Here is a 20774-nt window from a genome sequence, read left to right on the forward strand (position 1 = left end):
CAACTGGAGCTATATCCCAGGCCGCAGGATATTTTAATAAAAAATGCCAATGAGATTTTTTTGGTAGATAGTTTGAGGAAATTGTTCTAAAGCTCATCTAAAAATATAAGCGTAAAAGAATACCAATAATCAATAAATGACCTAAGAAACTGAAAAGACACTTCACAGAAGAAGAAATGCAATTGATTAACAAATATATGAAAAATTGTTTATCATCTTCAGCAATTAGAGAAATGCAAATCAGAACTACTCTAAGAATTCTTCTTACTCCAGTCAGAATAGCAGTTATCAAGAATACAAGCAATAATAAATGTTGGCAAGGATATGGGGGGAAAGGTACACACATACATTGCTGGTGGGACTGCAAATTGGTGCAACCACTATGGAAAGCAGTATGAAGATTCCTTAGAAAACTTGGAATGACCCAGCTATCCCACTCCTTCGTTTATACCCAAAGGACTTAAATGTAATCCCAGCATATTACAGTGATGCAGCCACAGCAATATTTATAGCAGCTCAACTCACAATATCACAATAGCTAGCCTACGGAACCAACCCAGGTACCATTGGACAGATAAATGGATAAAGAAAATTATATGTATTTTATATATATTTTATACATATTATATATATATACACTACTCTTACAGGTGACTGTGGAAAATGGAATATTATTATTCAGCCTAGAAAAAGATGGCATTTGCTAGTAAATGGATGCAGCTAGAGAATATCATTATAAGCAAAGTAAGCCAGTCCCCAAAAACCAAAGGTCAAATGTTTTCTCTGATATGCAGATGCTAATTCACAACAAGGAGTGAGGACTAGGGAAGAATAGAGTTACTTTAGGAAGATGGGAGTAAAGGGAGGGGAGGTGGCATGGGGGTAGGAAGGATAGAAGAGTGAATCAGACATCATTACCATATGTACAAATATAACTATACGACTAGTGGGGATCTACATCATGTACAACTAACAGAATGAGAAATTGTACTCCATATATGTATGATATATCAAAGTACATTCTACTGTAATGTATAACTAATTAGAACAAATTTTAATAATATAAAAAGAATACCAACAAATTTTAAAACATTAGGTGAATAATGGAGAGGAATTCTGCTTTCTAGGCATGAGGACATTTTAGAATCCCACAAAAATAACAAGTTAGTAGTATGAAAATAAATATTCCACAGGAAATTTTAAGCCAGATCATGATTTACATGAAAATACATGTAATCAAAGGAATGCAGATGTGCCCCTAACATTCAAGCTAATGCGGGGCAGGGCAAAGAAACAAGGAGGAAAACCCACAAAGGCATGTATTATCAAAATGGGGGTCATTGTAAGTGGCTGCAGCCCAGTCTCACTTGGAACTTCTCTGGAGCCTTATGAAATGTATCTCAGAAATGTCTACCCTTACAGGTGACTGTGGAAAATGTTTATCAGCTCCCATATTTGATAGATAAATATTGCCCTATGGTCACTGGCCTTGATTTCTAACTAGCTCAAGCATTAGTACTCAATTAACATTCTGGATGTGGTGCCAGAGAACCCCAGGAAACATGAGGCGTGGGTGGAGACACTTTTGCTGCCAATTGCACTGGCATAAAGCCACTCCATACTACGTGGAACCGCTGATCACAGCAGTGGCTCAGACTGAAGGTATAGCCAAAAAGATAGCATTGAGACTGTTATTGAACCACTCAGTTCATCTGTACCTACTGTTAAGTCCATCAAAGAGTGTCCTCCAAGAGAATAATTAACTACAATTTGTACAAGGACTTCTTTTAAGAGAGTTAGTATAAAAAGCTATTTTTCTTATTTGGGGAAGTCTCAAGGCTCTATTTGATCCTATGTTTCGCCTTTCTCTCCATCTTATTCTGGGTATGCCTAACTCTCATCTAGAACTTCAGTTGGTCTAATTTGCTTACTGGTAGCTTGATCCAACCCTTTACCTCTGCTTTTATTTGCCTTGCTTTTTGTTGGGTCATAGAACTTGTCATTTTAGATGATCTTACTGGCTCTAAGAGAAACCTCAGTGAATTCCCTCTTCTTCTCCACCATATGGCACCAACCCTGCTTCTTAGGTAATCAGGTTAGTTGCCTCTATAAAAGTAGTAACTAATTTCTTGGAGTGCTATTGGCATGCAGAAAACAAAGTGACCAGGGTGAATTATATGGTAAGGTTCTCTGATTCCTTACTTTATTACCAGTGGGAAACACTTTCCCTTAAGAACCAATACCTCTGATCCAAAAGAGCTTCAGATTGGGAAATGCAAATAGGTCCTGGGGATAGAGGCCAGTGAGATCTTGATCCCTTAGTTGTGATCAACTGGTTCAACACATATATCTTAGAGAATGGTGCCCGACACTACATAATGTTATTCCTAATTCCATGTTCTATTAGCATTGCTATTTCCAGTTGATGTTATAGATAGTGTGACTAGTGGGTCCCCTGGTAAAGCACCTCTTTTCACATCTCCTTTTGGAAGTGAAATGAGTCCTTCATCTGAGGCAGTGCTGTGCAGGCTACCAGGCTTATAAGATTAAGTGTTGTGTAAGTCCCCAGATGGTGTCAATGAGCCTGGAAGGCAGATCCACATCCAGAACAGATACCAAGTTTGATAGGAATGAATCACTTCATGCTTCCGTGTTGGAAGTGGCAGATATAATCATGTAATCAAGTGACCACTTAGAAAAGGGTGCTGTAATGAGGGCTCAGCATCAGTCTGAACTGTTGTTAGGTTTGACAGCTCACAGTGCAAATGCCAGACAAATGCCAGACAAATGCCAGATTGGCTTTGATAAGGAGGAGTCAGTTCTCTTGGACCTCTTCGTGGCTTCAGGCCTTGCCAGTGTTGCTAATTTGCTCATGTAACACTTCAGTAGTTGTGAGGAAGTCTAGATTACTTCCACACATGAGTCATCCTGTCCGGTGAAGTGTTGAATACCATATTCAAGGTGGAAACTCTCTAGTATTATTAAAATAATCCATATTTTATAACCATCTCCATTGATCTGTTGACATGTGTCTACTTTCAGAATTTCCATTCTTACTCCTCTTAAGCCTCTGTCCCATTAGCTAAGTATTTTCTGTTGCCAAGGTGTTTCTTTATATCAATTTTTAAGCCATTCCTTTTTCAAACATTCCTGTCAAAAGATAAGGACCCAAGTGTATTGCTGTACTCTCCCTTCTTGAGAGGATATTCCTTCACTGTGTTCCTTTTGGCCACTTGTAAGACTGTGGTAGTGGCATCTCTGTTTTCAGCATTAAGGTGACATTGTATAAACCCAGGCCCAACTGTAACTGCTCCATCAACTGATGAGGCCTGAGTGTAGTTGAGAAAGTAGCCTTACTCTTAAGATTACTTGGCTCTGATAATGATTTACTTGTAACATTTACCTTAAGTTGTATGTTTTCCTAATATCCCTGATTGCACTCTTGGTTTATAGTAAGCTCACTAGGGGTGCTTTTCAGTGTATATAGTCCCCTGCTGCATAAGACATGATCATGTTCTAGAATCTTAAGGATCTGCGCACAACTCTCCTGTGAGGTTACTAGAAACTCCCCACAGTATCTTTGTTTATTACAAATATCTCTGGTAATGTCTGATAGGATGCGATATGTGTCTTAACTGGAAGGGTTACTTTAGAAATGCTGTTTAATCCTGATGCTTAGTCGTCTCTCATTCTGGGCTCCACTAAACCTAGCAGCCTGGGATAAGATAGACTAACAGGGATTAGATTTACCTGAATCAATGATAAAGCTCAATCATAGATATGCAAGAATGGTTTGTAAGACACTGAATATCATGCAGTGAAAGATGTTGGTCCCTGAGAGGTGAAATACAAACAAGATGAGCTCTGTAATTGCCCTCATCTTATTGCTTTTAAAGAATTTCCAGGCCATGACTTTAAAAAGGAACACAGGTGGAGGACTTACAGAGTTGAAGAGATCTGAGAATTTGGAGACATTGACCAAGTTAAAATTTCCAGGATGGCATACAGTAAAGGAAGAGCTGCCTGGAAAAGACTCTGGAAGCCTGCAGATAGCCCCCTGGAGTATTCAACAGAGCCTTCCTCATCACTTCTGTTGAGTCAACTATACGAGCCCAAGGAAAGAGTTGCCTCAGAAGAGTAGTCCCCATGCTTGCCCAGGAATGGATAGAGGGCCTGTCCTCACCAGCCAAAATGAAAAGCTGCCAAACTTTCAGGACTATGAATAGAGTAGAGAGATTGTCTTGAGTCTATGGAGGGTAAATATTAGTCCTAAAGAAATTACTGCTCTAGTCCTACCTAGCAAGTCTTAGAAAACAAGACCAAAGTATCACATTGCTTTCAAGTATCTTTAGAGTATCAGAGAACAAAACTCAGGGACGTTTATAGGAAATGCAAAAATATCTAATACTCAACAAGGTAAAATTCACAGTGTCTATAGTCCAATCAAAGATTATAAGACTTGTAAAGAATCAGGAAAGCATGACTCATAAAGAAGAGGAAAATTAATAGATTGAAACCAGGCTGGACTGACCCAAATATTAGAATTGGAGAAAGGCAATGATATCATATGACTGTATTTTATATTGTTAGATTTGGATCTGGAATATCCCCCAAAGGCTCATTGTTAAATTCTTGGTTCCCAGTGCAGCAATATTCAGAGGTAGAACTTGTGACAAATGATCGGATCATAAGGGCTTTGACTTCATCAGTGGATTATGCCATTGATAAATTCATAATCTGAGTGGACTACTGGGAGATGGTGGAAACTATAGAACCTAGTTGGAGGGGTATGCCCTTGAGTACTCTGTCTTGTCCCTGGACCTTTCATCTCTCTCTCTCTCTCTCTCTCTCTCTCTCTCTCTCTCTCTCTCTCTCTCATTGCTGTCTGTCATACATTGGGCATCTTTCCTCTCCCTTCCATCATCATGTTCTGCCTTACTTAAGACCCAGAGCAACGGAGCTAGTTGACCATGGACTGAAACCATGAGCCAAAATAAATCACTCATCATTTTAAGTTTTTTTATTGTCAGGTGTTTTGCCACTGTGATACAACTAACACACATACATTCTAAGTAGAGACATGAAAGATATTTAAAAGACATAAACCAGACTTCTAAAGATGAAAACTATAATGTCTGAGATGAAACAAAACTTGGACAGGACTATCAGAGATTAGGCATTGCAGAAGAAAATATTAATACACTTAAGGATTTAGTAATAGAACTGTCCAAAATAAAAGGCATAAGAAAAAACTCCTACAATGAAAGAACATTAGTGAGTTATTAGAAAATTTCAGATGGTATTGTATGTGTAATTGGAATTCCTAAAGGAAAGATGGGAAAAAAAATACTTAAATAAACTAATGCTAAAAGTTTTCCAAATTTGTTGAAAACTACTAAGTCACAACAACCACAAACTGGAGTTACCAGCCAGTACAATAACGTAAGAAAAAGAAAGAAGTCATCCATATTCAAAAGAAATGAGGCTGTCTTTATTTTCAAGTGTGATGATCATATGTGTAGAAAATGTGATACATATAAAAAGATGCTGATGAGTTTAGCAATGTTATCAGATGCAAGATCAATATATAAATATCAATTATATTTGTATACACTAGCAAAAATTGAAAATTTTTATTTTATTATTGTTATGGCTGGCCCTCTGTATCCATAGGGTGCCCAGGTTGGAAAAAAAAATTTTTAAGAAAGTGTCAATACTGAACATGTACAGACATTTTTCTCTATCATTATAATATAACAACTATTTACACAGCATTTACTTTGTTTAGGCATTATAAGTAATTTAGAGATGATTTAAAGTACATGGAAAGATATGCAAATGCTTTGCTCTTTATGTAAGAGACTTGAGTTCCTGTAGATTTTTGTATTGAGTGTGGTGATCTCATGGTCATTCCCTCCAGAGATACTAAATGTCAACTATAAATAATTACATATACATGTATAAATACACACATTCTCTCTCTCTCTCTCTCTCTCACACACACACACACACACACACACACACACACATACACACACACACACACACACACACCCCTCTATAAGTAACAAAACATCTGAAACACTTAAGGATAAATCCATTAAGTGTTCTGCAGGATTTTTACACTGAAAACTGAGAGAAATAAGACAGTCTGTGGAAAAATAAACTGTGTTCTACTTTTTTTCTCAGATTGGTCGATGTCTGCCTCCTATAGTAGTATGGCCTCATATTCGTATCTCTTCCACAAAATTGTGTGTTATTTGTTTTTATTTCTGGCTCTAGTGTGACTGTCTTTTCAACTCTGTGTAGTTATGCTAGATATGATTGTTTCTGGGTATCACTGATGCAGAATTAGCATTAAGCTTTTCAAGGTATTTTTGATTTTGAATTGGAGATGATTTGGATTTAAATACTTAATCCCTCTTGGTTCTTTTATCTGGGGATTATTGTGGTATCTAAGTGAAGAACTTTGACCAGAATGATCAATCTAATCTGTAAGATGATCTATTGTTGACAAATACTTCCAAATGATTCAAGTAAAGGCTTTTAAAATTATGTTTTGAATTCACTTATTCTTATATTATAGTACTTACTCTTTTACTGTCTTTTTCCATTTTGTCTTGATATGGATATTTTTAACTATGTAGAAACTAACATCGCCTTCATTCCTCCATCCTGGATATAATTGTTCCAATTTTTATGTCCACAAAGAATCTGGCATTATAAAGAAGTAATTGGAGATGGAATAAAAGATTTTTAACCATAAAAAAATCAATATCTTCTTTCCCAAAGGTTTTCTGACATACCATTTCTTACTGACTTGAGAAAGTATTTAATCCTAATAATGCTAGATTTCACAGAGTGGTTCCAGTCATATGTCCATGTTTCATTTAATGCAGATTTTACCTTTCCTGCCCTGCCTTCATTAAAGAAAGGCAGAAATGAATGAAGAATTAATGGTTCCTGCAATATTATTTATGTTAATAAAAATCACATAACAGAGATCCGGATAAAGAGTCTTAGGGAACATTTCACATTTCAATATTAACTCTATTGTTTGCTCTTTTGTAGTTTAAAAATTTGTTATGGGTGCATTATAATTATACATAATATTGGGATTGGTGCTATATATTCATACATGCACACAACATAACAATATAATTTGGTAATTTTGTTCCCAGTACCACCCCTTTCCCTCCTCTCTGCCCTTTCCCTGGACCCTTTCCTCTATTCTATTGATCTCCTTTAGATTTTCATGAGATTGCCACTCTATGTAAACATCTCCCCACTTCTCTCCAGCTCCAAGACAGAGAGAAACATGCAGCTCTTCCTTTCTAAGTTTAGCTTATTTTACTTAATATGTTCTCAAGTTCCATCTGTTTTCCTTTAAATAACATAATTTTGTTTTTCTTTATGGCTAAATAAAACTCCATTGTATATATAGTCCACATTTTTTTTGTCCTTTCTTCTCTTGAGGGACACCTAGGCTGGTTTTATGACTTGGCAACTGTAACTTATGCTGCTATGAACATAGGTATGCATGTATCACATATGTATGCATGTATGATGACTTTAATTCTTTAGAGTAAATATTGAGGAGCGGTATGGTGGGTCGCATGGTGGTTCCATTCCTAGTCTTTTGAGGAAATTCCATACTGATTTCCATAGTGGTTATGCCCACCAACAGTGTAGAAGTATTTCTTTGCCCCCACATTATTCTCCAGTATTTGTTATTATTTGTACTCTTGATGGCTGCTGTTCTAACTGGAATGAAATGAAATCTCTGTGTAGTTTTGATGTGCATTTTTCTAATTGCTAAATATATTAAACATTTTCTCATTTACTTGTTGTCCATTTGTATTTCTTATTTTGTCAGTTCATTTGCCCATTTATTGATTAGGCTATTTGTATCTACATATTTTGTCCATTAATTTGAAATGAGCTCTGTCTCTACCAAGACTTGTAGAATGGAGACCTCTCCAAATATAGGGAAGTGGTTCAGATCCTAGGTAGACCAAGCTTGCCACATGTCCACTCCAGTGGTAGCCAGGCAATTATTTGTTCATGGACTAATATGGTCCTGAGACTGCTTCCTAGAGAAATTCTTGGGTCCTTCTAGTGGCCCATTCAGAGTGGTAGATATCTCCTTCTTTTTTTAAAATTTTTTACATACATGACAATAATGGAATGCATTACAATCATAATTATCCATTCACAGCACAATTTTTTGTAAGTCTGTATATAAAGTATGTTCATGCCAAATTATGCCATTATACATGAGTATTATTATTATTATTATTATTATTTGCATTAGCTCACTTGGTAGAGTACTTGCCTTCCATGCCTAAGGCACTGGGTTCAATCCCCAGCACCACAAAAAATAAAAAATAAAAATAAATAAATAAATCCTTGGTTTTATTAGAGTTACCTATTTAGTTTTTTTAATGTATTATTTCTTGTAATGGACTAGCCCTGGAAAATACTCTGTTAGTCTCATAGAATTCTGCCTTGATAAAGAGAATACAAACATTCCCTGCTGTGTTTGTTGGGAACAGGAGCAGGCATTTCCTATATCTTAGAGGCATATGGTGCTAAGATTTTATCATACTTTCTTATATAGAGCCAGGAAACTTTCTCTGCTTAAAAATGTGTGTTTATAAACAATAGACTTACAATGAATATTCCCATCTGTTAGGTGAACATAATTTGTATAGGAAGTCTGGTAATAGGTGTAAGACTTTGCAACTTTTTTGGATTGTTTTCCCTGGTGAGACATTAGATTAAAGAGATGATACAAAACAGCATATGCCTAATATTCAATTTTGTATCTGCTTCTCCCTGGTGTTTGAAAGCACTGCTATTTTTGTGCATTAGTACATAGGATTATTATAGAAATTCATAAGAATTTAGATCTATTTAGGACACTGCAAAAAAGAAAAAAGTAGACTAAAAACAATTATATAATAAAATTGTCCTTGTATTTTTTCAAATCTGTACTACAGTGACCTATACCTGTACTACTTCTTTTCTAAAAATTTGTGCTGATTTTGTTTTAACTGAATCTCAAAACTCTTCCTTATTAGAATCACAGTATATAATAATCAAGCTGCTCAGCCTTCTAATTCTGATTTGTAATTTAAATAAATGGAATTGACTCTCTGTGTTCAGTTTGATATTATTCTGATTGTCTTCATTAATTAATTTTGTTTGAGATGAACTCTTCTTCATAATAGAATAATTTTTAAAGAAAAGCTCAGCAATATTTTTTTATCATTAAAGATTTTACAAATCTTGCCATAGATCTCAAGAACAATTTCAGAGGGAAAACATATTTTGATTAATATTTGCTTAATGTCAAATTACCTGTATTTTCAAAATTTTATTCACCTAAAATTAGTCCTATCAGTTCTTTTCTCAGAATAATTGGACCCTCTTGAATAAAAAGAATAGTTGAATAGAAATGATTTTAAGGTATGCTTGGAACTGAACAAATAAAGCATACTACATGCTTTAGTTTTTACCTCATTTTAAACATGCTTCTCTGATGACAATTTGTAAGAGGACATATTTTTCATTTGTAGGTAACTATTACCAGAACATCATTTTAATAAAGGGGAGCATCACTGTGTTTTCTCCTCCTTTTAAGAATATAGTTATCATCTGATTTGATTTTAGCTCTTTCTCTTTCTCATAGTAAATACCTTTGTATATGTAAAGAGTATTCAAACCTCAGATCTTACTCTGTTTTATTTACACATTCAAAAATTATCTATTTTATAAATTTTAGAGTATACATTTTATTATAATATAGACTAACAAAAAGTTACATATTTAGAAAGAAATTAGAAATCAACACAGAAAAAGCTACAGAAATTATATAAATACAGTTTTGAAAGACAAATATGTGATAGAAGAAATCAGGGGAGAAATTTAAGAAATTCTTAGAATCAAATGAGAGTAGTGATAGAGGTTTATCGCTATGAATGCCTATGTAAGAAAATCAGAAGGATTCCAAATAAACAACCTAATGATGCACCTCAAGACCCTTGAAAAAAAAGAATAAACCAACTTCAAGACCAGTAGGAGGAAGAAAATAATTAAGATTAGAGCTGAAATCAATGAAATAAATACTAAAACAACAAAACAAAGAGTTGGTTCTTTGAAAAAATAGATTGACACACGAGAAAGAAGAAATCATCATAGACATTGCAGAAATCCAGAGGATCATTAGGGACTGTTTTTTAATTTACACTCTAAAAAATTGGAAAACCTAGAAGAAATGGGTACATTTCTAAATACATATGAGGTGCCAAAATTGAGTAAATAAGAGATATAAAACCTAAACAGACCAATAAGCAGCAATGAAATAGAAGCAGTATAAGAAAGCCTTACAATAAAGAAAAGCCCAGGACCAGGTGGTATTTTATTAGCTGTATTTTAACAGACCTTTAAAAGAGAACTAATGCCAATGTTCCTCAAATTATTCCATGAAATGGAAAGGTATGGAACACTTCTAAACTCATTCTATGTAGCCAGTATCACTGTGATACACCAGATAAGGACACATCAAGAAAAGTCCAGACAAATATCCCTAATGAAATTAAATGAAAAAAATCCTTAAAAAAACATTAGCAAACCACATTTAACATATTAAGATTGTACATCATGGCCAAGTTGGTTTTATTCCAAGGAAGCAAGTATGGTTTAACATATGCAAATCAATAATGTAATTCACCACATAAATAGAATTAATGACAAAAATCACATAGTCATTTCTCCTTATAAAAGGAGAAAGCCTTTGATAAAATTCATTATATATTCATGATAAAAATACTGAAAAAACTAGAAATAGAAGGAACTTAACTCAGCATATATGTAGTCTCATAAAGGCTATCTATGAAAAACCCAAGGCCATCATCATAATGAATGTGGAAAAACTGAAAGCATTTCCTTTAAAATAATTTTTAAAAAGACAAGAATGTGCATTGTACACCCTTCCTGTTGTACTAGGAACTCTAGCTAGAGCAATTAGGCAAGAGAAGGAAATAAAAGGGATTTAAACAGGAAAGAAAGAAGCCAAATTATCACTGTTTGCTCGTGATATGACCTTGTGTTTAGAAATCCATAAAACTCCACCAGAGGACTAGTAGAGCTAATAAACAAATTTAATAAAAACCAGGTTAAAAACTCAACATACAAAAAATCAATAGCTTTCCTTTATACCAGTAATGAATCTGCTAAGAAAGAAATCAGGAAAACGGTTCCATTCACAATAGCCTCAAAAAAATTAAAAATGAAAATAAACCCAATAACCACCACCTAGGAATAAATATAACTAAGAAGATAAATGACTTCTAAAATGAAAACTCTAGGATGCTGAAGAAAGAAATCAAAAAGACCTTAGAAGATGGAAATAATGCCCATGTTCCTGGATAGGCAAAATTAATGTTGTAAAATGGTCATATTAACAAAAGCAGTATACAGATTAAATACAGTCCCCATCAAAGTACCCATGACATTCTTCAAATAACTAGAAAAAACAGTCCTAAAATTCATTTGGTGGGGAAAAAGACTCAAAATAGCCACAGTATTTCTAAGACAAAAAAATGCAATGTAGGAGGCATCATAATACCTGACTTCAAATTATACTACAGAGCTACAGTAACAAAACCTGCAGACACATAGACCAATGGACCAAAACAGAAGATACAGAGAAACCCAAACAGAAACAGTCATCTGATCCTTAACAAAGGTGCCCAAAGCACACACTGGAGAAAAGACATCCATTTAATCAAATGGTGCTGGAAAACTGGGTTGTCCCTATGGAGAGGAATGAGAGTAGATCCTTCTTCTTCACCCTGCACAAAAGTCAACTCAAATTGGCTCAAAGACCTAGGAATTAGAAACTCTGCACCTCCTGGAATAAAATGTAAGGTCAATAATTGAACCTGTAGACACAGGGAATGACTTTCTCAATAGCACCCCTAAAGCTCAGGAAATAATACCAAGAATTAATAAATGGGATAGTACCAAATTTAAAAGTTTCTGCACAGCAAAAGAAACAATTAAGAACGTGAGGAGTGAACCTACAGAATTGAAAAAAAATCTTTGCTAACTACTCTTCTGACAGAGGATTAGTATCCAGAATATGTGAAGATCACACATACACACACACACACATAAAAAAAAACAAATAATCTGATGAATAGTCAAATGAGTTAAATAGAAATTTCTCAAAATAATACAAATGGTCAACAAATACATGAAAAAAGTTCCTAATATTTTTAGCAATTAGGGAAATGCAAATCAAAACTACAATGAGATTTCATCTCACATCAATCAGAATGGCAGCCATCAAGAATATAAACAATAATAAATGTGGGAGAAGATATAGAGAAAAATAAACATTTTATGCTGTTGGTGGAATTGTATATTAGTGCAACCATTATGGAAATCAGTGTGGAGTTTCCTCAGTAGACTAGTAATTGAACTACCATAAAGCATAGATACACCACTCTGTGGTATTTATCCTAAAAGTATTAAAGTCGCCATACCATAGTGATGCATGCATACCCATGTTTATTGTAGCACAATTCACAATAGTCAAATTATGGAACCAGCATAGATGCCCATAAATGAATGGGTAAACAAAACGTGGTGTATATATATACACAATAGAGTTTTATTCAGCCATAATCAAGAGTGAATTTATGTCATTTGCAGGAAATTGGATGGAACTTGAGAGAATTATGTTAAATGAGATAAACCATATTCAGAAAATCAAAGGTGGTATGTTTTCTCTTGTTTGTGGAAGCTAGGGAGGATAAAGGAAAAGAAAGATATAGGGTGGATCTCATGAAAATGGAAGGGATACCAGTAGAGTAGAGGAAAAGAACCAGGAGGAGGGAAAGAAGAAATACTGGGGAATGATATTGGCCAAATTATATTGTTATATCATTTATATTGTGTGCATGTAAGAGTATGTAATGACAAATCTCATGAATTGTTGAAGTTCTTCAACAATTAAAGAAAATGTAAGACAACATTTTTTTTTTATGGTGCCCTTCTTTGCACATGAAGGAATGTGTTTTGTAAAACAATTAGGTGTTTCTTTCTTCGGAGATAGTTAACCTATCTAGTTACAGAACTTGGTGAGTTTGGAGGTAAGTATATACTCATGAAGCCAAGGCCACAATCCACAATGCAAGCTCTCTATCATCCCCCAAATGCCACTTTTTTTCATTATTACTTTTGTTTTTAAATATGCAATATTGTATTGTTAACTATAAGCACTGTAAGCTCATTTGATCTCTATGACTCTTTCCTCTTATGTAACAAAATCTTTGCTTCCTTTGCTACCTTCTTATTTACCCTCCTACTAACTTCTGACAGCCCCCATTCTGCTCTCTGCTTCTATTGGCTTAATATTTTAGGTTCATCTTACAAATATCATCATGTTGTGTGTGTCCTTGTGTTTCTCACTTATTTCCCTTAACATAATGTCCTTTGGGTTTATCCATGCTGTTGTGGAAATGGCATGATTTTCTTCTTTTTTAGACTGAATAATACTGCTGAATGTGCATATACCACATTTTCTTTGTTAATCTGTTGACAGATACTTAGGTTGTTTCCAGATCTTGACTATTGTGGAACTGCAAATGACATAGGATTGCAGATACTTTTTTAAGATACTAATTCCAATACCTTCATATATGTACCCAAAAGTGGCATTGTGGGCTCAATGGTATTTCTATTTTTAATTTTTTAATGTTTATTTTTTAGTTGTAGTTGAACATAATATGTTTGTTTGTTTGTTTGTTTTTATGTGGTGCTAAGGATCAAACCCAGGGCCTCGCTTGTGCTAGATGAGAGCTCTACTGCTTAGCCACAACCCCAACCCTCTATTTTTAATTTTTTAGGAATCCTTCATTCTTGTTTTCTTCAATGATTATACTAGTACACATTCCCACCAGTGGTGTAAAGGATACCCTGTTCTGTACACCTTTACATCATTTATGATGATGATGAGGAGGAGGACGAGGAGGAGGAGGAGGAGTGTGTTTGTTATCAGGTATCAAACTCAGGGACTCTTGAATACCACATTAGCACTTTATCACTGAACTACATACCCACCCCTTTTTATTTTGTTTGGAGACAGGGTCTTACTAAGTTACCAAGTTTGGCCTTGAACTTTCAATCTTCTTTTCCCAGCCTCCTGAGTAACTGGGGTTATAGTCATGTACCACCATATCCAACTCATTTGTTGTTTTTCCTTGTTTTAAAAATAGCGTTCTAACAGGTGTGAGGTAACATTTCATTTTATTTCTTTATGACTAATGATGTTGAGCACCTTTTTATATAAATGTTGGCCATTTGAACATTATCTTTGGAGAAATACCCGTTCAGCTCCTTTGCCCATGTTTTAATTGAGTTCTCTCTTTCACTGCAGAGTTCCTTATAAAGTTTGAATATTAGCTGGTTTGCTCAAACCTTACTCTTTTTCTTATTGGAGTATTATACATAGTAGATGGATTCATTTTGACAAAATCATACGTGGATGAAATTAATTTCAGTATCCCTTCCCACCCTTTTACTTCCCTCTTCCCTCCCCTAATTCTCCTTCCTCTACTCTACTGATCTTTCACACGTTTATTTTTTGAATGGTTCTTTGTACTTACAAATAAAGGTGAAATTATCTCACAAATAACTCATAGTTGCTGTTAGTACCTTGGTCAGGGAAGGGTTGCTTAGATCTTATGTTACCAAAAATAAATGTTAGCTGAGCACCTGCTAGATGTGATGCCAATGTTGTCCAGATATGACCACTAACATTTTTTTTTTAATTTGGCAGGTATGTTATTCCATCTTTGCAGAAGCTCGATGCTGGATTTTACCGCTGTGTGGTGCGAAACCGGATGGGTGCGCTATTACAAAGAAAATCAGAAGTTCAAGTTGCATGTATGTATTCAGTAGAGGGACCTGTGATGTTAACAAGACAGAGCAGCTGTGGGGAGCAAATCAAAATCATGTTTAGCCTTTGTAGGGACTAAGTTTATTGTTGATTCAAGTCAAATAGAATGATTGTTGAAATTGGTGAGAGAGGAGTGAATGCTAGTGTGGATGGCCAGGTGAGGGACTAATGAGGCAGATGTCATGTTTTCCAATGGAAAAGGTTAAGGACCTCCATAAGGCACTGGGGAGGGTGCAGTAGGGACCTCCGAAAGGCACTGGGGGGTGCAAAAAGGAATAAAATGACTTTTGTTTGATGAATCAGTTAGATGCTCTTATCTTATATTATACAGAATTCAGTACTGATACTGTACATGTGCAGTTCTGTTTTTAAATCACTAGGCAGGCATAAGTTTTTTTGACATGTGATGATGAAGTCATTCAGCTAAATCTGTGTACAGAATAATTCATAATTTTTATTCAATAGGATATTTGAAAATATAATAAATAGAGTACAGATCAATACCCAAACCATATTTGAGTAAGTTAAGAGCCTGGAATTTATTATAATATATTAAATTCTATTTTATACAATTGAGTTTGTACTTCTCCTTGGTTAATTATTTATATCCTTATTTCTGCCCTTCATCTATAGCTCTTAGATGTTTTCTTAACTTCCTTTTCTCCTTCCCTTTGATAACAAATTTCTCTTTACTTTAAAGTAACCATGGATATTTTCTTAATCTGATTCATTGGTTTGTTTTATCTTTCCCTCAAATATTATACAATGTTACATCAAAAATAATTTTTTAAAAAAAGGTAAAAATCTTACTGCAAAAAATATAATAATAATTGAATGAGAAAGCCATAGATAATACAGCTTTCTTAGGGAAAATTCCAAGTTAATATACATTTTAAAATGTAGTGTTTTGCCATATCTATGTTTGTACACATTAATCTGTATCTAATCATAATATGGGTATTTTTCAAAAATTTCAAGGTACCATTTTAAAAATTAGCCATTTATATCTACATTTGAATTGCTGTTTTTTTCCCGTTGACCTCATTTTTATGTTTTTAACCATTAGAACAAGAGTGACCCAAATTAAGTCAACAGTGAATAGGTAAGAAAACTCCTTATAAACTCCACACTAGTTAGAAAATATTGCTCCCAAAATACCTGCTAGGGAGGCAGTCACCCCAGAAATGAATAGGAGGAGAAACCAAGTGGAGCAAGAACTGGTGCTGGGGAGAACAGGCCTGAAAGATTTGGTAGCTGGGAGAGGTCCAGAAGCATTTTTTCACAGTTCCAACAGCTTTCTGACAACAGCTTCCTGTACCTCTAGGATACTTTGCAGCAGTTTATTTTAGTGTTGCAAGCAGTTGCAATCATCCTCTTTGTTGTTACAGTAAGATAAAGGAGGTGTGACTCTGCGGAGTAGTAAGCTTCTTGGCTACTTTGGAGGTGTGGGGCTTTGCCTCTTGCTTCTTTCCAGCCAGATCTGTGCTTGACAGTGCTGCACTTCAGCCTCGCCAGTCTTATTGTTAAGACTAGCATCATTGCCAACTTTACTGTAAAATATAGTTATTTCCATTTCCAACCTCTACTCTCCCCACAAATTGTTTTCTAGACTTAAAAAATCTAATTTCTCTCTGCAGATATGGGAAATTTCATGAATTCAGACCAGAGGAAGACTGTTTCACAAGGACATGCAGCAGTTCTAAACTTACTGCCCATCACCAGCTGCCCCAGACCTCAAGTGACCTGGTTTAGAGAAGGGCACAAGATTATTCCAAGCAACAGAATGTAAGTTTCTTTAAACATTAAAGCTTCAGATACAATTGATTATGCTCACTGGCACCATTTACATATTAAGTGAACCAATTAAGGTTACCAGTGATTTGAAAAGAATAGCCTTGTCTAGGAGTCCTAACTCAGTCCTTAATAAATAGCTATTTTGAGACTGGTTTGGTCATTTTTAAACAGCTTAAGCAGTGCCCATGTAATATTATTCTTCAGTATGTTGCACACCCGGAACCTAAAGAATTCCTGCCCACTCTTTGTAGCCCATTCTTTCTGTTCTTGGATGGAGTTTAAGGTGTCATGGTCATTCTTGAATTGTATCTAGCTTCTAGTTCTGGTTTAACCAGCCTGGTATTTACTTGTACAGCTGTGGGATTTCCCTCCTCTTTTTATTGAGCCATGTTTGATACTACTTTCTCCGACGATAAAACAGTAATTACTGCTTATTTCTCTTTATCCTTTTATCCTACCATGACAGTTTTATTTCCTTTTGTCTAATTAGTGGCTCGCCCCATCTATTGCAGAATAGTCGTTTTGTGATTAGTTAAGCATTATTTCAAGGTGTTCTTGCCTATCCCACATTCAAGATATTTATCTAATGCCAGACAGGTTTTCTTCATTTGGAGATTTAAGTGATTAAAACGAACATTTGATATATATTTCATAACTAGGCATTTTGCAATCTAAAGACAATATTCCAAATATAAAGGTTTCAAGGATGATAATTTCCAAGAGGATCATGAAATGCTGTAAGCTTGGAGTAAAAGTCAAATATTTATACTGCCAATTGGTTGCATTTACATAAAAATTCATGATGGGAAGAAGCTTTTGTGTGTTTTGTTTTTCAAAAAGAACATTTCTAAGACAATTTGTTGAAAAGATTTCAATTGAAATTATGAAAGTGACTGTGGCATAAACCTTCTTTCTCCCCTATCGGAGTACCCATGGAATCTCTTCTTTAAGCCCGATTTTGTCATTTGTCCACCTAGGTATTGGAACACTTTTTGAATCTAGAATATCCATAAGCTTATTTAGCAAATGTTTCTATTTTGGTTATTGAAACAGAAAAAAAAAACATGAAATATATGTAAAAGCCATATTTTTAAATTCTAAAACTATGAATGATCTTAGAAAATGGAATAACTGCTATCTCTTTTGTTTTTGTTTTGAGAAAAGTGACTTAGATATCCACCTTTATATTGATTCCAATCATTGCAGATGCCTTTCGAGTTTGGGTGAAACAAAAAAAATGAAGGATCAATATCTCATTGCCTTAGGAAATTGTTAGACTGAGCAAATGGCAGCTCAGAGTTTTATATGAATGTTCTGGAAGCTTCCAGTGTTGAACACAGTATGACAGGTGAAAGAGGAATAATTGCTAGGGGAAAATTGGTACCAGGGATGGGGAGGTAGATTGAATCAAGCTTCTTCTTAATTATTATCAATTACAGTAAAATATATGGTGGAAGGGTTATTTTAACTTGATAGCAAATAAGCATGTATTAATTTATTAACTTGTGGTTTAGCTTTATTTATAAGATAATGTTTATTCAAGAAGTATGAAAGGGTACACAATAAAATAACACTTAATTTCATGAGCTTTTTTAAGTTTGCAGATTCGTGCTAAAGAGTGTTTAATTCCTAATGAGCTAATAAAGTAAAAATACTGTTAGGGCTTTAGTTTAGTGTCCCATCAAACAAATGGTCTGCTTACAATTGTGATGCTACTGATAAACATCCAATCTCAGTGAAACAATGTGCTGGTATACCTCTTTTAAAAGAGATGAAATGAGACTGATTATGGATATTTACACTTCTGCAAGGCCTTTTAGCTTCATATTTTCCACCTCATAATCACTCCACATTTATTAAGTACCTGCTATGCAAGATATCATAAATCAGTAAATGCATGGCTTTCTTCACAAATTTATATATCATTTATATATGCTTTCTACTTCTAAAAATTCCACTTTTGACTAAAGATGGAAAGACATTCCTGCATTGCTCCTGCCCAGATGGTTGGCAGGCAAAAGTCAGATGGCATCAGATGTACATCATCAGAGGAGCTTTTCCAACCTGGAACATTTGGCTGGAAGCCTCATACACATTGAAACATTGCATCTGCCTTAAGTCTCTTCAGTCAGTTTCCTGACCCAACAGGAGTGAGGGAACTTTGTCTAGGCAGAGAAACCTCTTTACCCCTCCCACTATTTGTTAACATTATCTCATGTTGAGCTTTTAGGCTTAGACGTAAATTATTATTTTTTTTTTCATTTTGAAGATAAACAGTAAGTCTTGTTTCCCAAGTTGAAAAATTAGTTAAATAGCCTATTAATCTTGGTGGCTATTATTTGTTGAGGACCTCTTGAAACGTATCTTCTCTAATCCTCACAATTGGCTTCTGAGGCAAGTATAATTAGTTCTACTTACAACCTTCAGAACTGCAAATTAGCGCTGCAGACTTACCTAAGGGCACAGCTGATGAGCTAAAATTCCAACCCAGGTCTACACATCATTCTCTCTTCTGTATCAGGCTAATTCTTCTTTTCACTTTACTCGCTGAACTTTCTTCATACTCTTGGTCATTTTTTCCATATATTGTTTGTCTTTTTCCTCATTCATGTAGAAGACTGGCTTTCAATTTGAATCAAAGTTTCACTTCTGACTAACATGGAAAGGCATTTCTCTTTTGCTCCTGCCCAGATGGTTGGCAGGCAAAAATCTGATGGCATCAGATGTATTCTGCACCACCAGAGGTGCCTTGAAAATCTAGAATATTTAGCCCAAAGTGCATTGTACACATGGGAACATTGATCTTCTTATATAGGTTATATTTAGATTAACCTAGATTTGTGTAGAGGTATCAGTTATTGCTATATTTCAAAACTAGAATCTAATAAGATTTCCTTCTGGGAAAGGGAAGCTTAAGATTTCTGGCCTGATCAACTGATAGGGTAGAATTAACTTTTCCTGATATGGGGAGACATTTTGGGGAGAAGCAAGTTTTGTAAATATGTGGGTGGGATTTGATGGTGGTGTCTGCAGTTTCTTTTGGACATGTGAAATTTGAGGTGTATATTTGCGTAGCCAAAAGGAACCAATGATTAGATAGTTGTATGTATCAGACCCAAGGTTAGCAAAGATATCTAGGTTAAATTTGGCATGTTAATGATATTTAAAGCTTTTTACAAACCTATGAAACATACGAGCCAGCAGGTCCAAGGGCTCTCATTGCATCAGTCTTGTCTGAAAGTCACAGAGGTTGACTTTGGTTGTCTTTTGAAAAAAAGACTTTTTTTTTTTTTTTGGAGTATAGGGAATTATAGAACTGAATAATAGGAGAGGGCTCAGCAGTTACCAGGGTTGCTCTGTGGTCCAGGGAGCTAATAAATAATGTAATAGTCTCCCAAAGACATCAAGGGCCTAATTCTGGGAACATGTGAACATGATAGGTTACATGGCAGAGGGGAATTATAATTGAAGAAGAACTGATACAGATGGGAAGAAGGGACAAAAGGAAAAAGGCAATCTTCCAACTAGTGCAGTCAAGATTTAGTATGTCGGGGCTGGGGATGTGGCTCAAGCAGTAGTGCGCTCGCCTGGCATGCACGGGCGCTGGATTCAATCCTCAGCACCACATAAAAATAAAATAAAGATGTTGTGTCCACCGAAAGCTAAAAAATAAATATTAAAAAAAATATTTAGTATGTCTACCCTAATAGGTGCATGCTCATATGCTGGCACCTCTCTGTCTCAGCATCTTGCCCATAGGCTTTAACCCTGAGAGTCACATTCCAATGTTTGTTACCTATATATTCCAGGACAGAGGTTTCATTCTCCCAAGCTTCCTCTGCTACCTCTGGGAGGAGAAAGGCTAAGCATTTCTTTTGTAGTGTAGATAGGAGAGGTAGTAACTAGATCCTCATGCCCACTTTGTAGCAGTTCTCTTTTGAATACTTGGGCTCTTACAACATCATTGTCCTAATAGTATGGTTTCCATCAAAACTTTGAGACAAGAAAA

The 20774-nt window shown here is 35.2% G+C and overlaps 1 protein-coding gene across 1 annotated transcript in view; it reads left to right on the forward strand.

Moving 5' to 3' along the window:
* The window catches only part of Sdk1 (sidekick cell adhesion molecule 1), an 886283-nt gene that overhangs the window by 363759 nt on the left and 501750 nt on the right, over positions 1 to 20774 (forward strand). Inside the window, exons 3-4 of the mRNA XM_027956222.2 lie at positions 14852 to 14958; positions 16609 to 16756. Coding sequence (XP_027812023.2) covers positions 14852 to 14958; positions 16609 to 16756 — 255 coding nt within the window. The remainder of the gene's footprint in view (positions 1 to 14851; positions 14959 to 16608; positions 16757 to 20774) is intronic.

This window comes from Marmota flaviventris, chromosome 19 (genome assembly GCF_047511675.1).
Source record: "Marmota flaviventris isolate mMarFla1 chromosome 19, mMarFla1.hap1, whole genome shotgun sequence".
NCBI classification, from domain to species: Eukaryota; Metazoa; Chordata; class Mammalia; order Rodentia; family Sciuridae; genus Marmota; species Marmota flaviventris.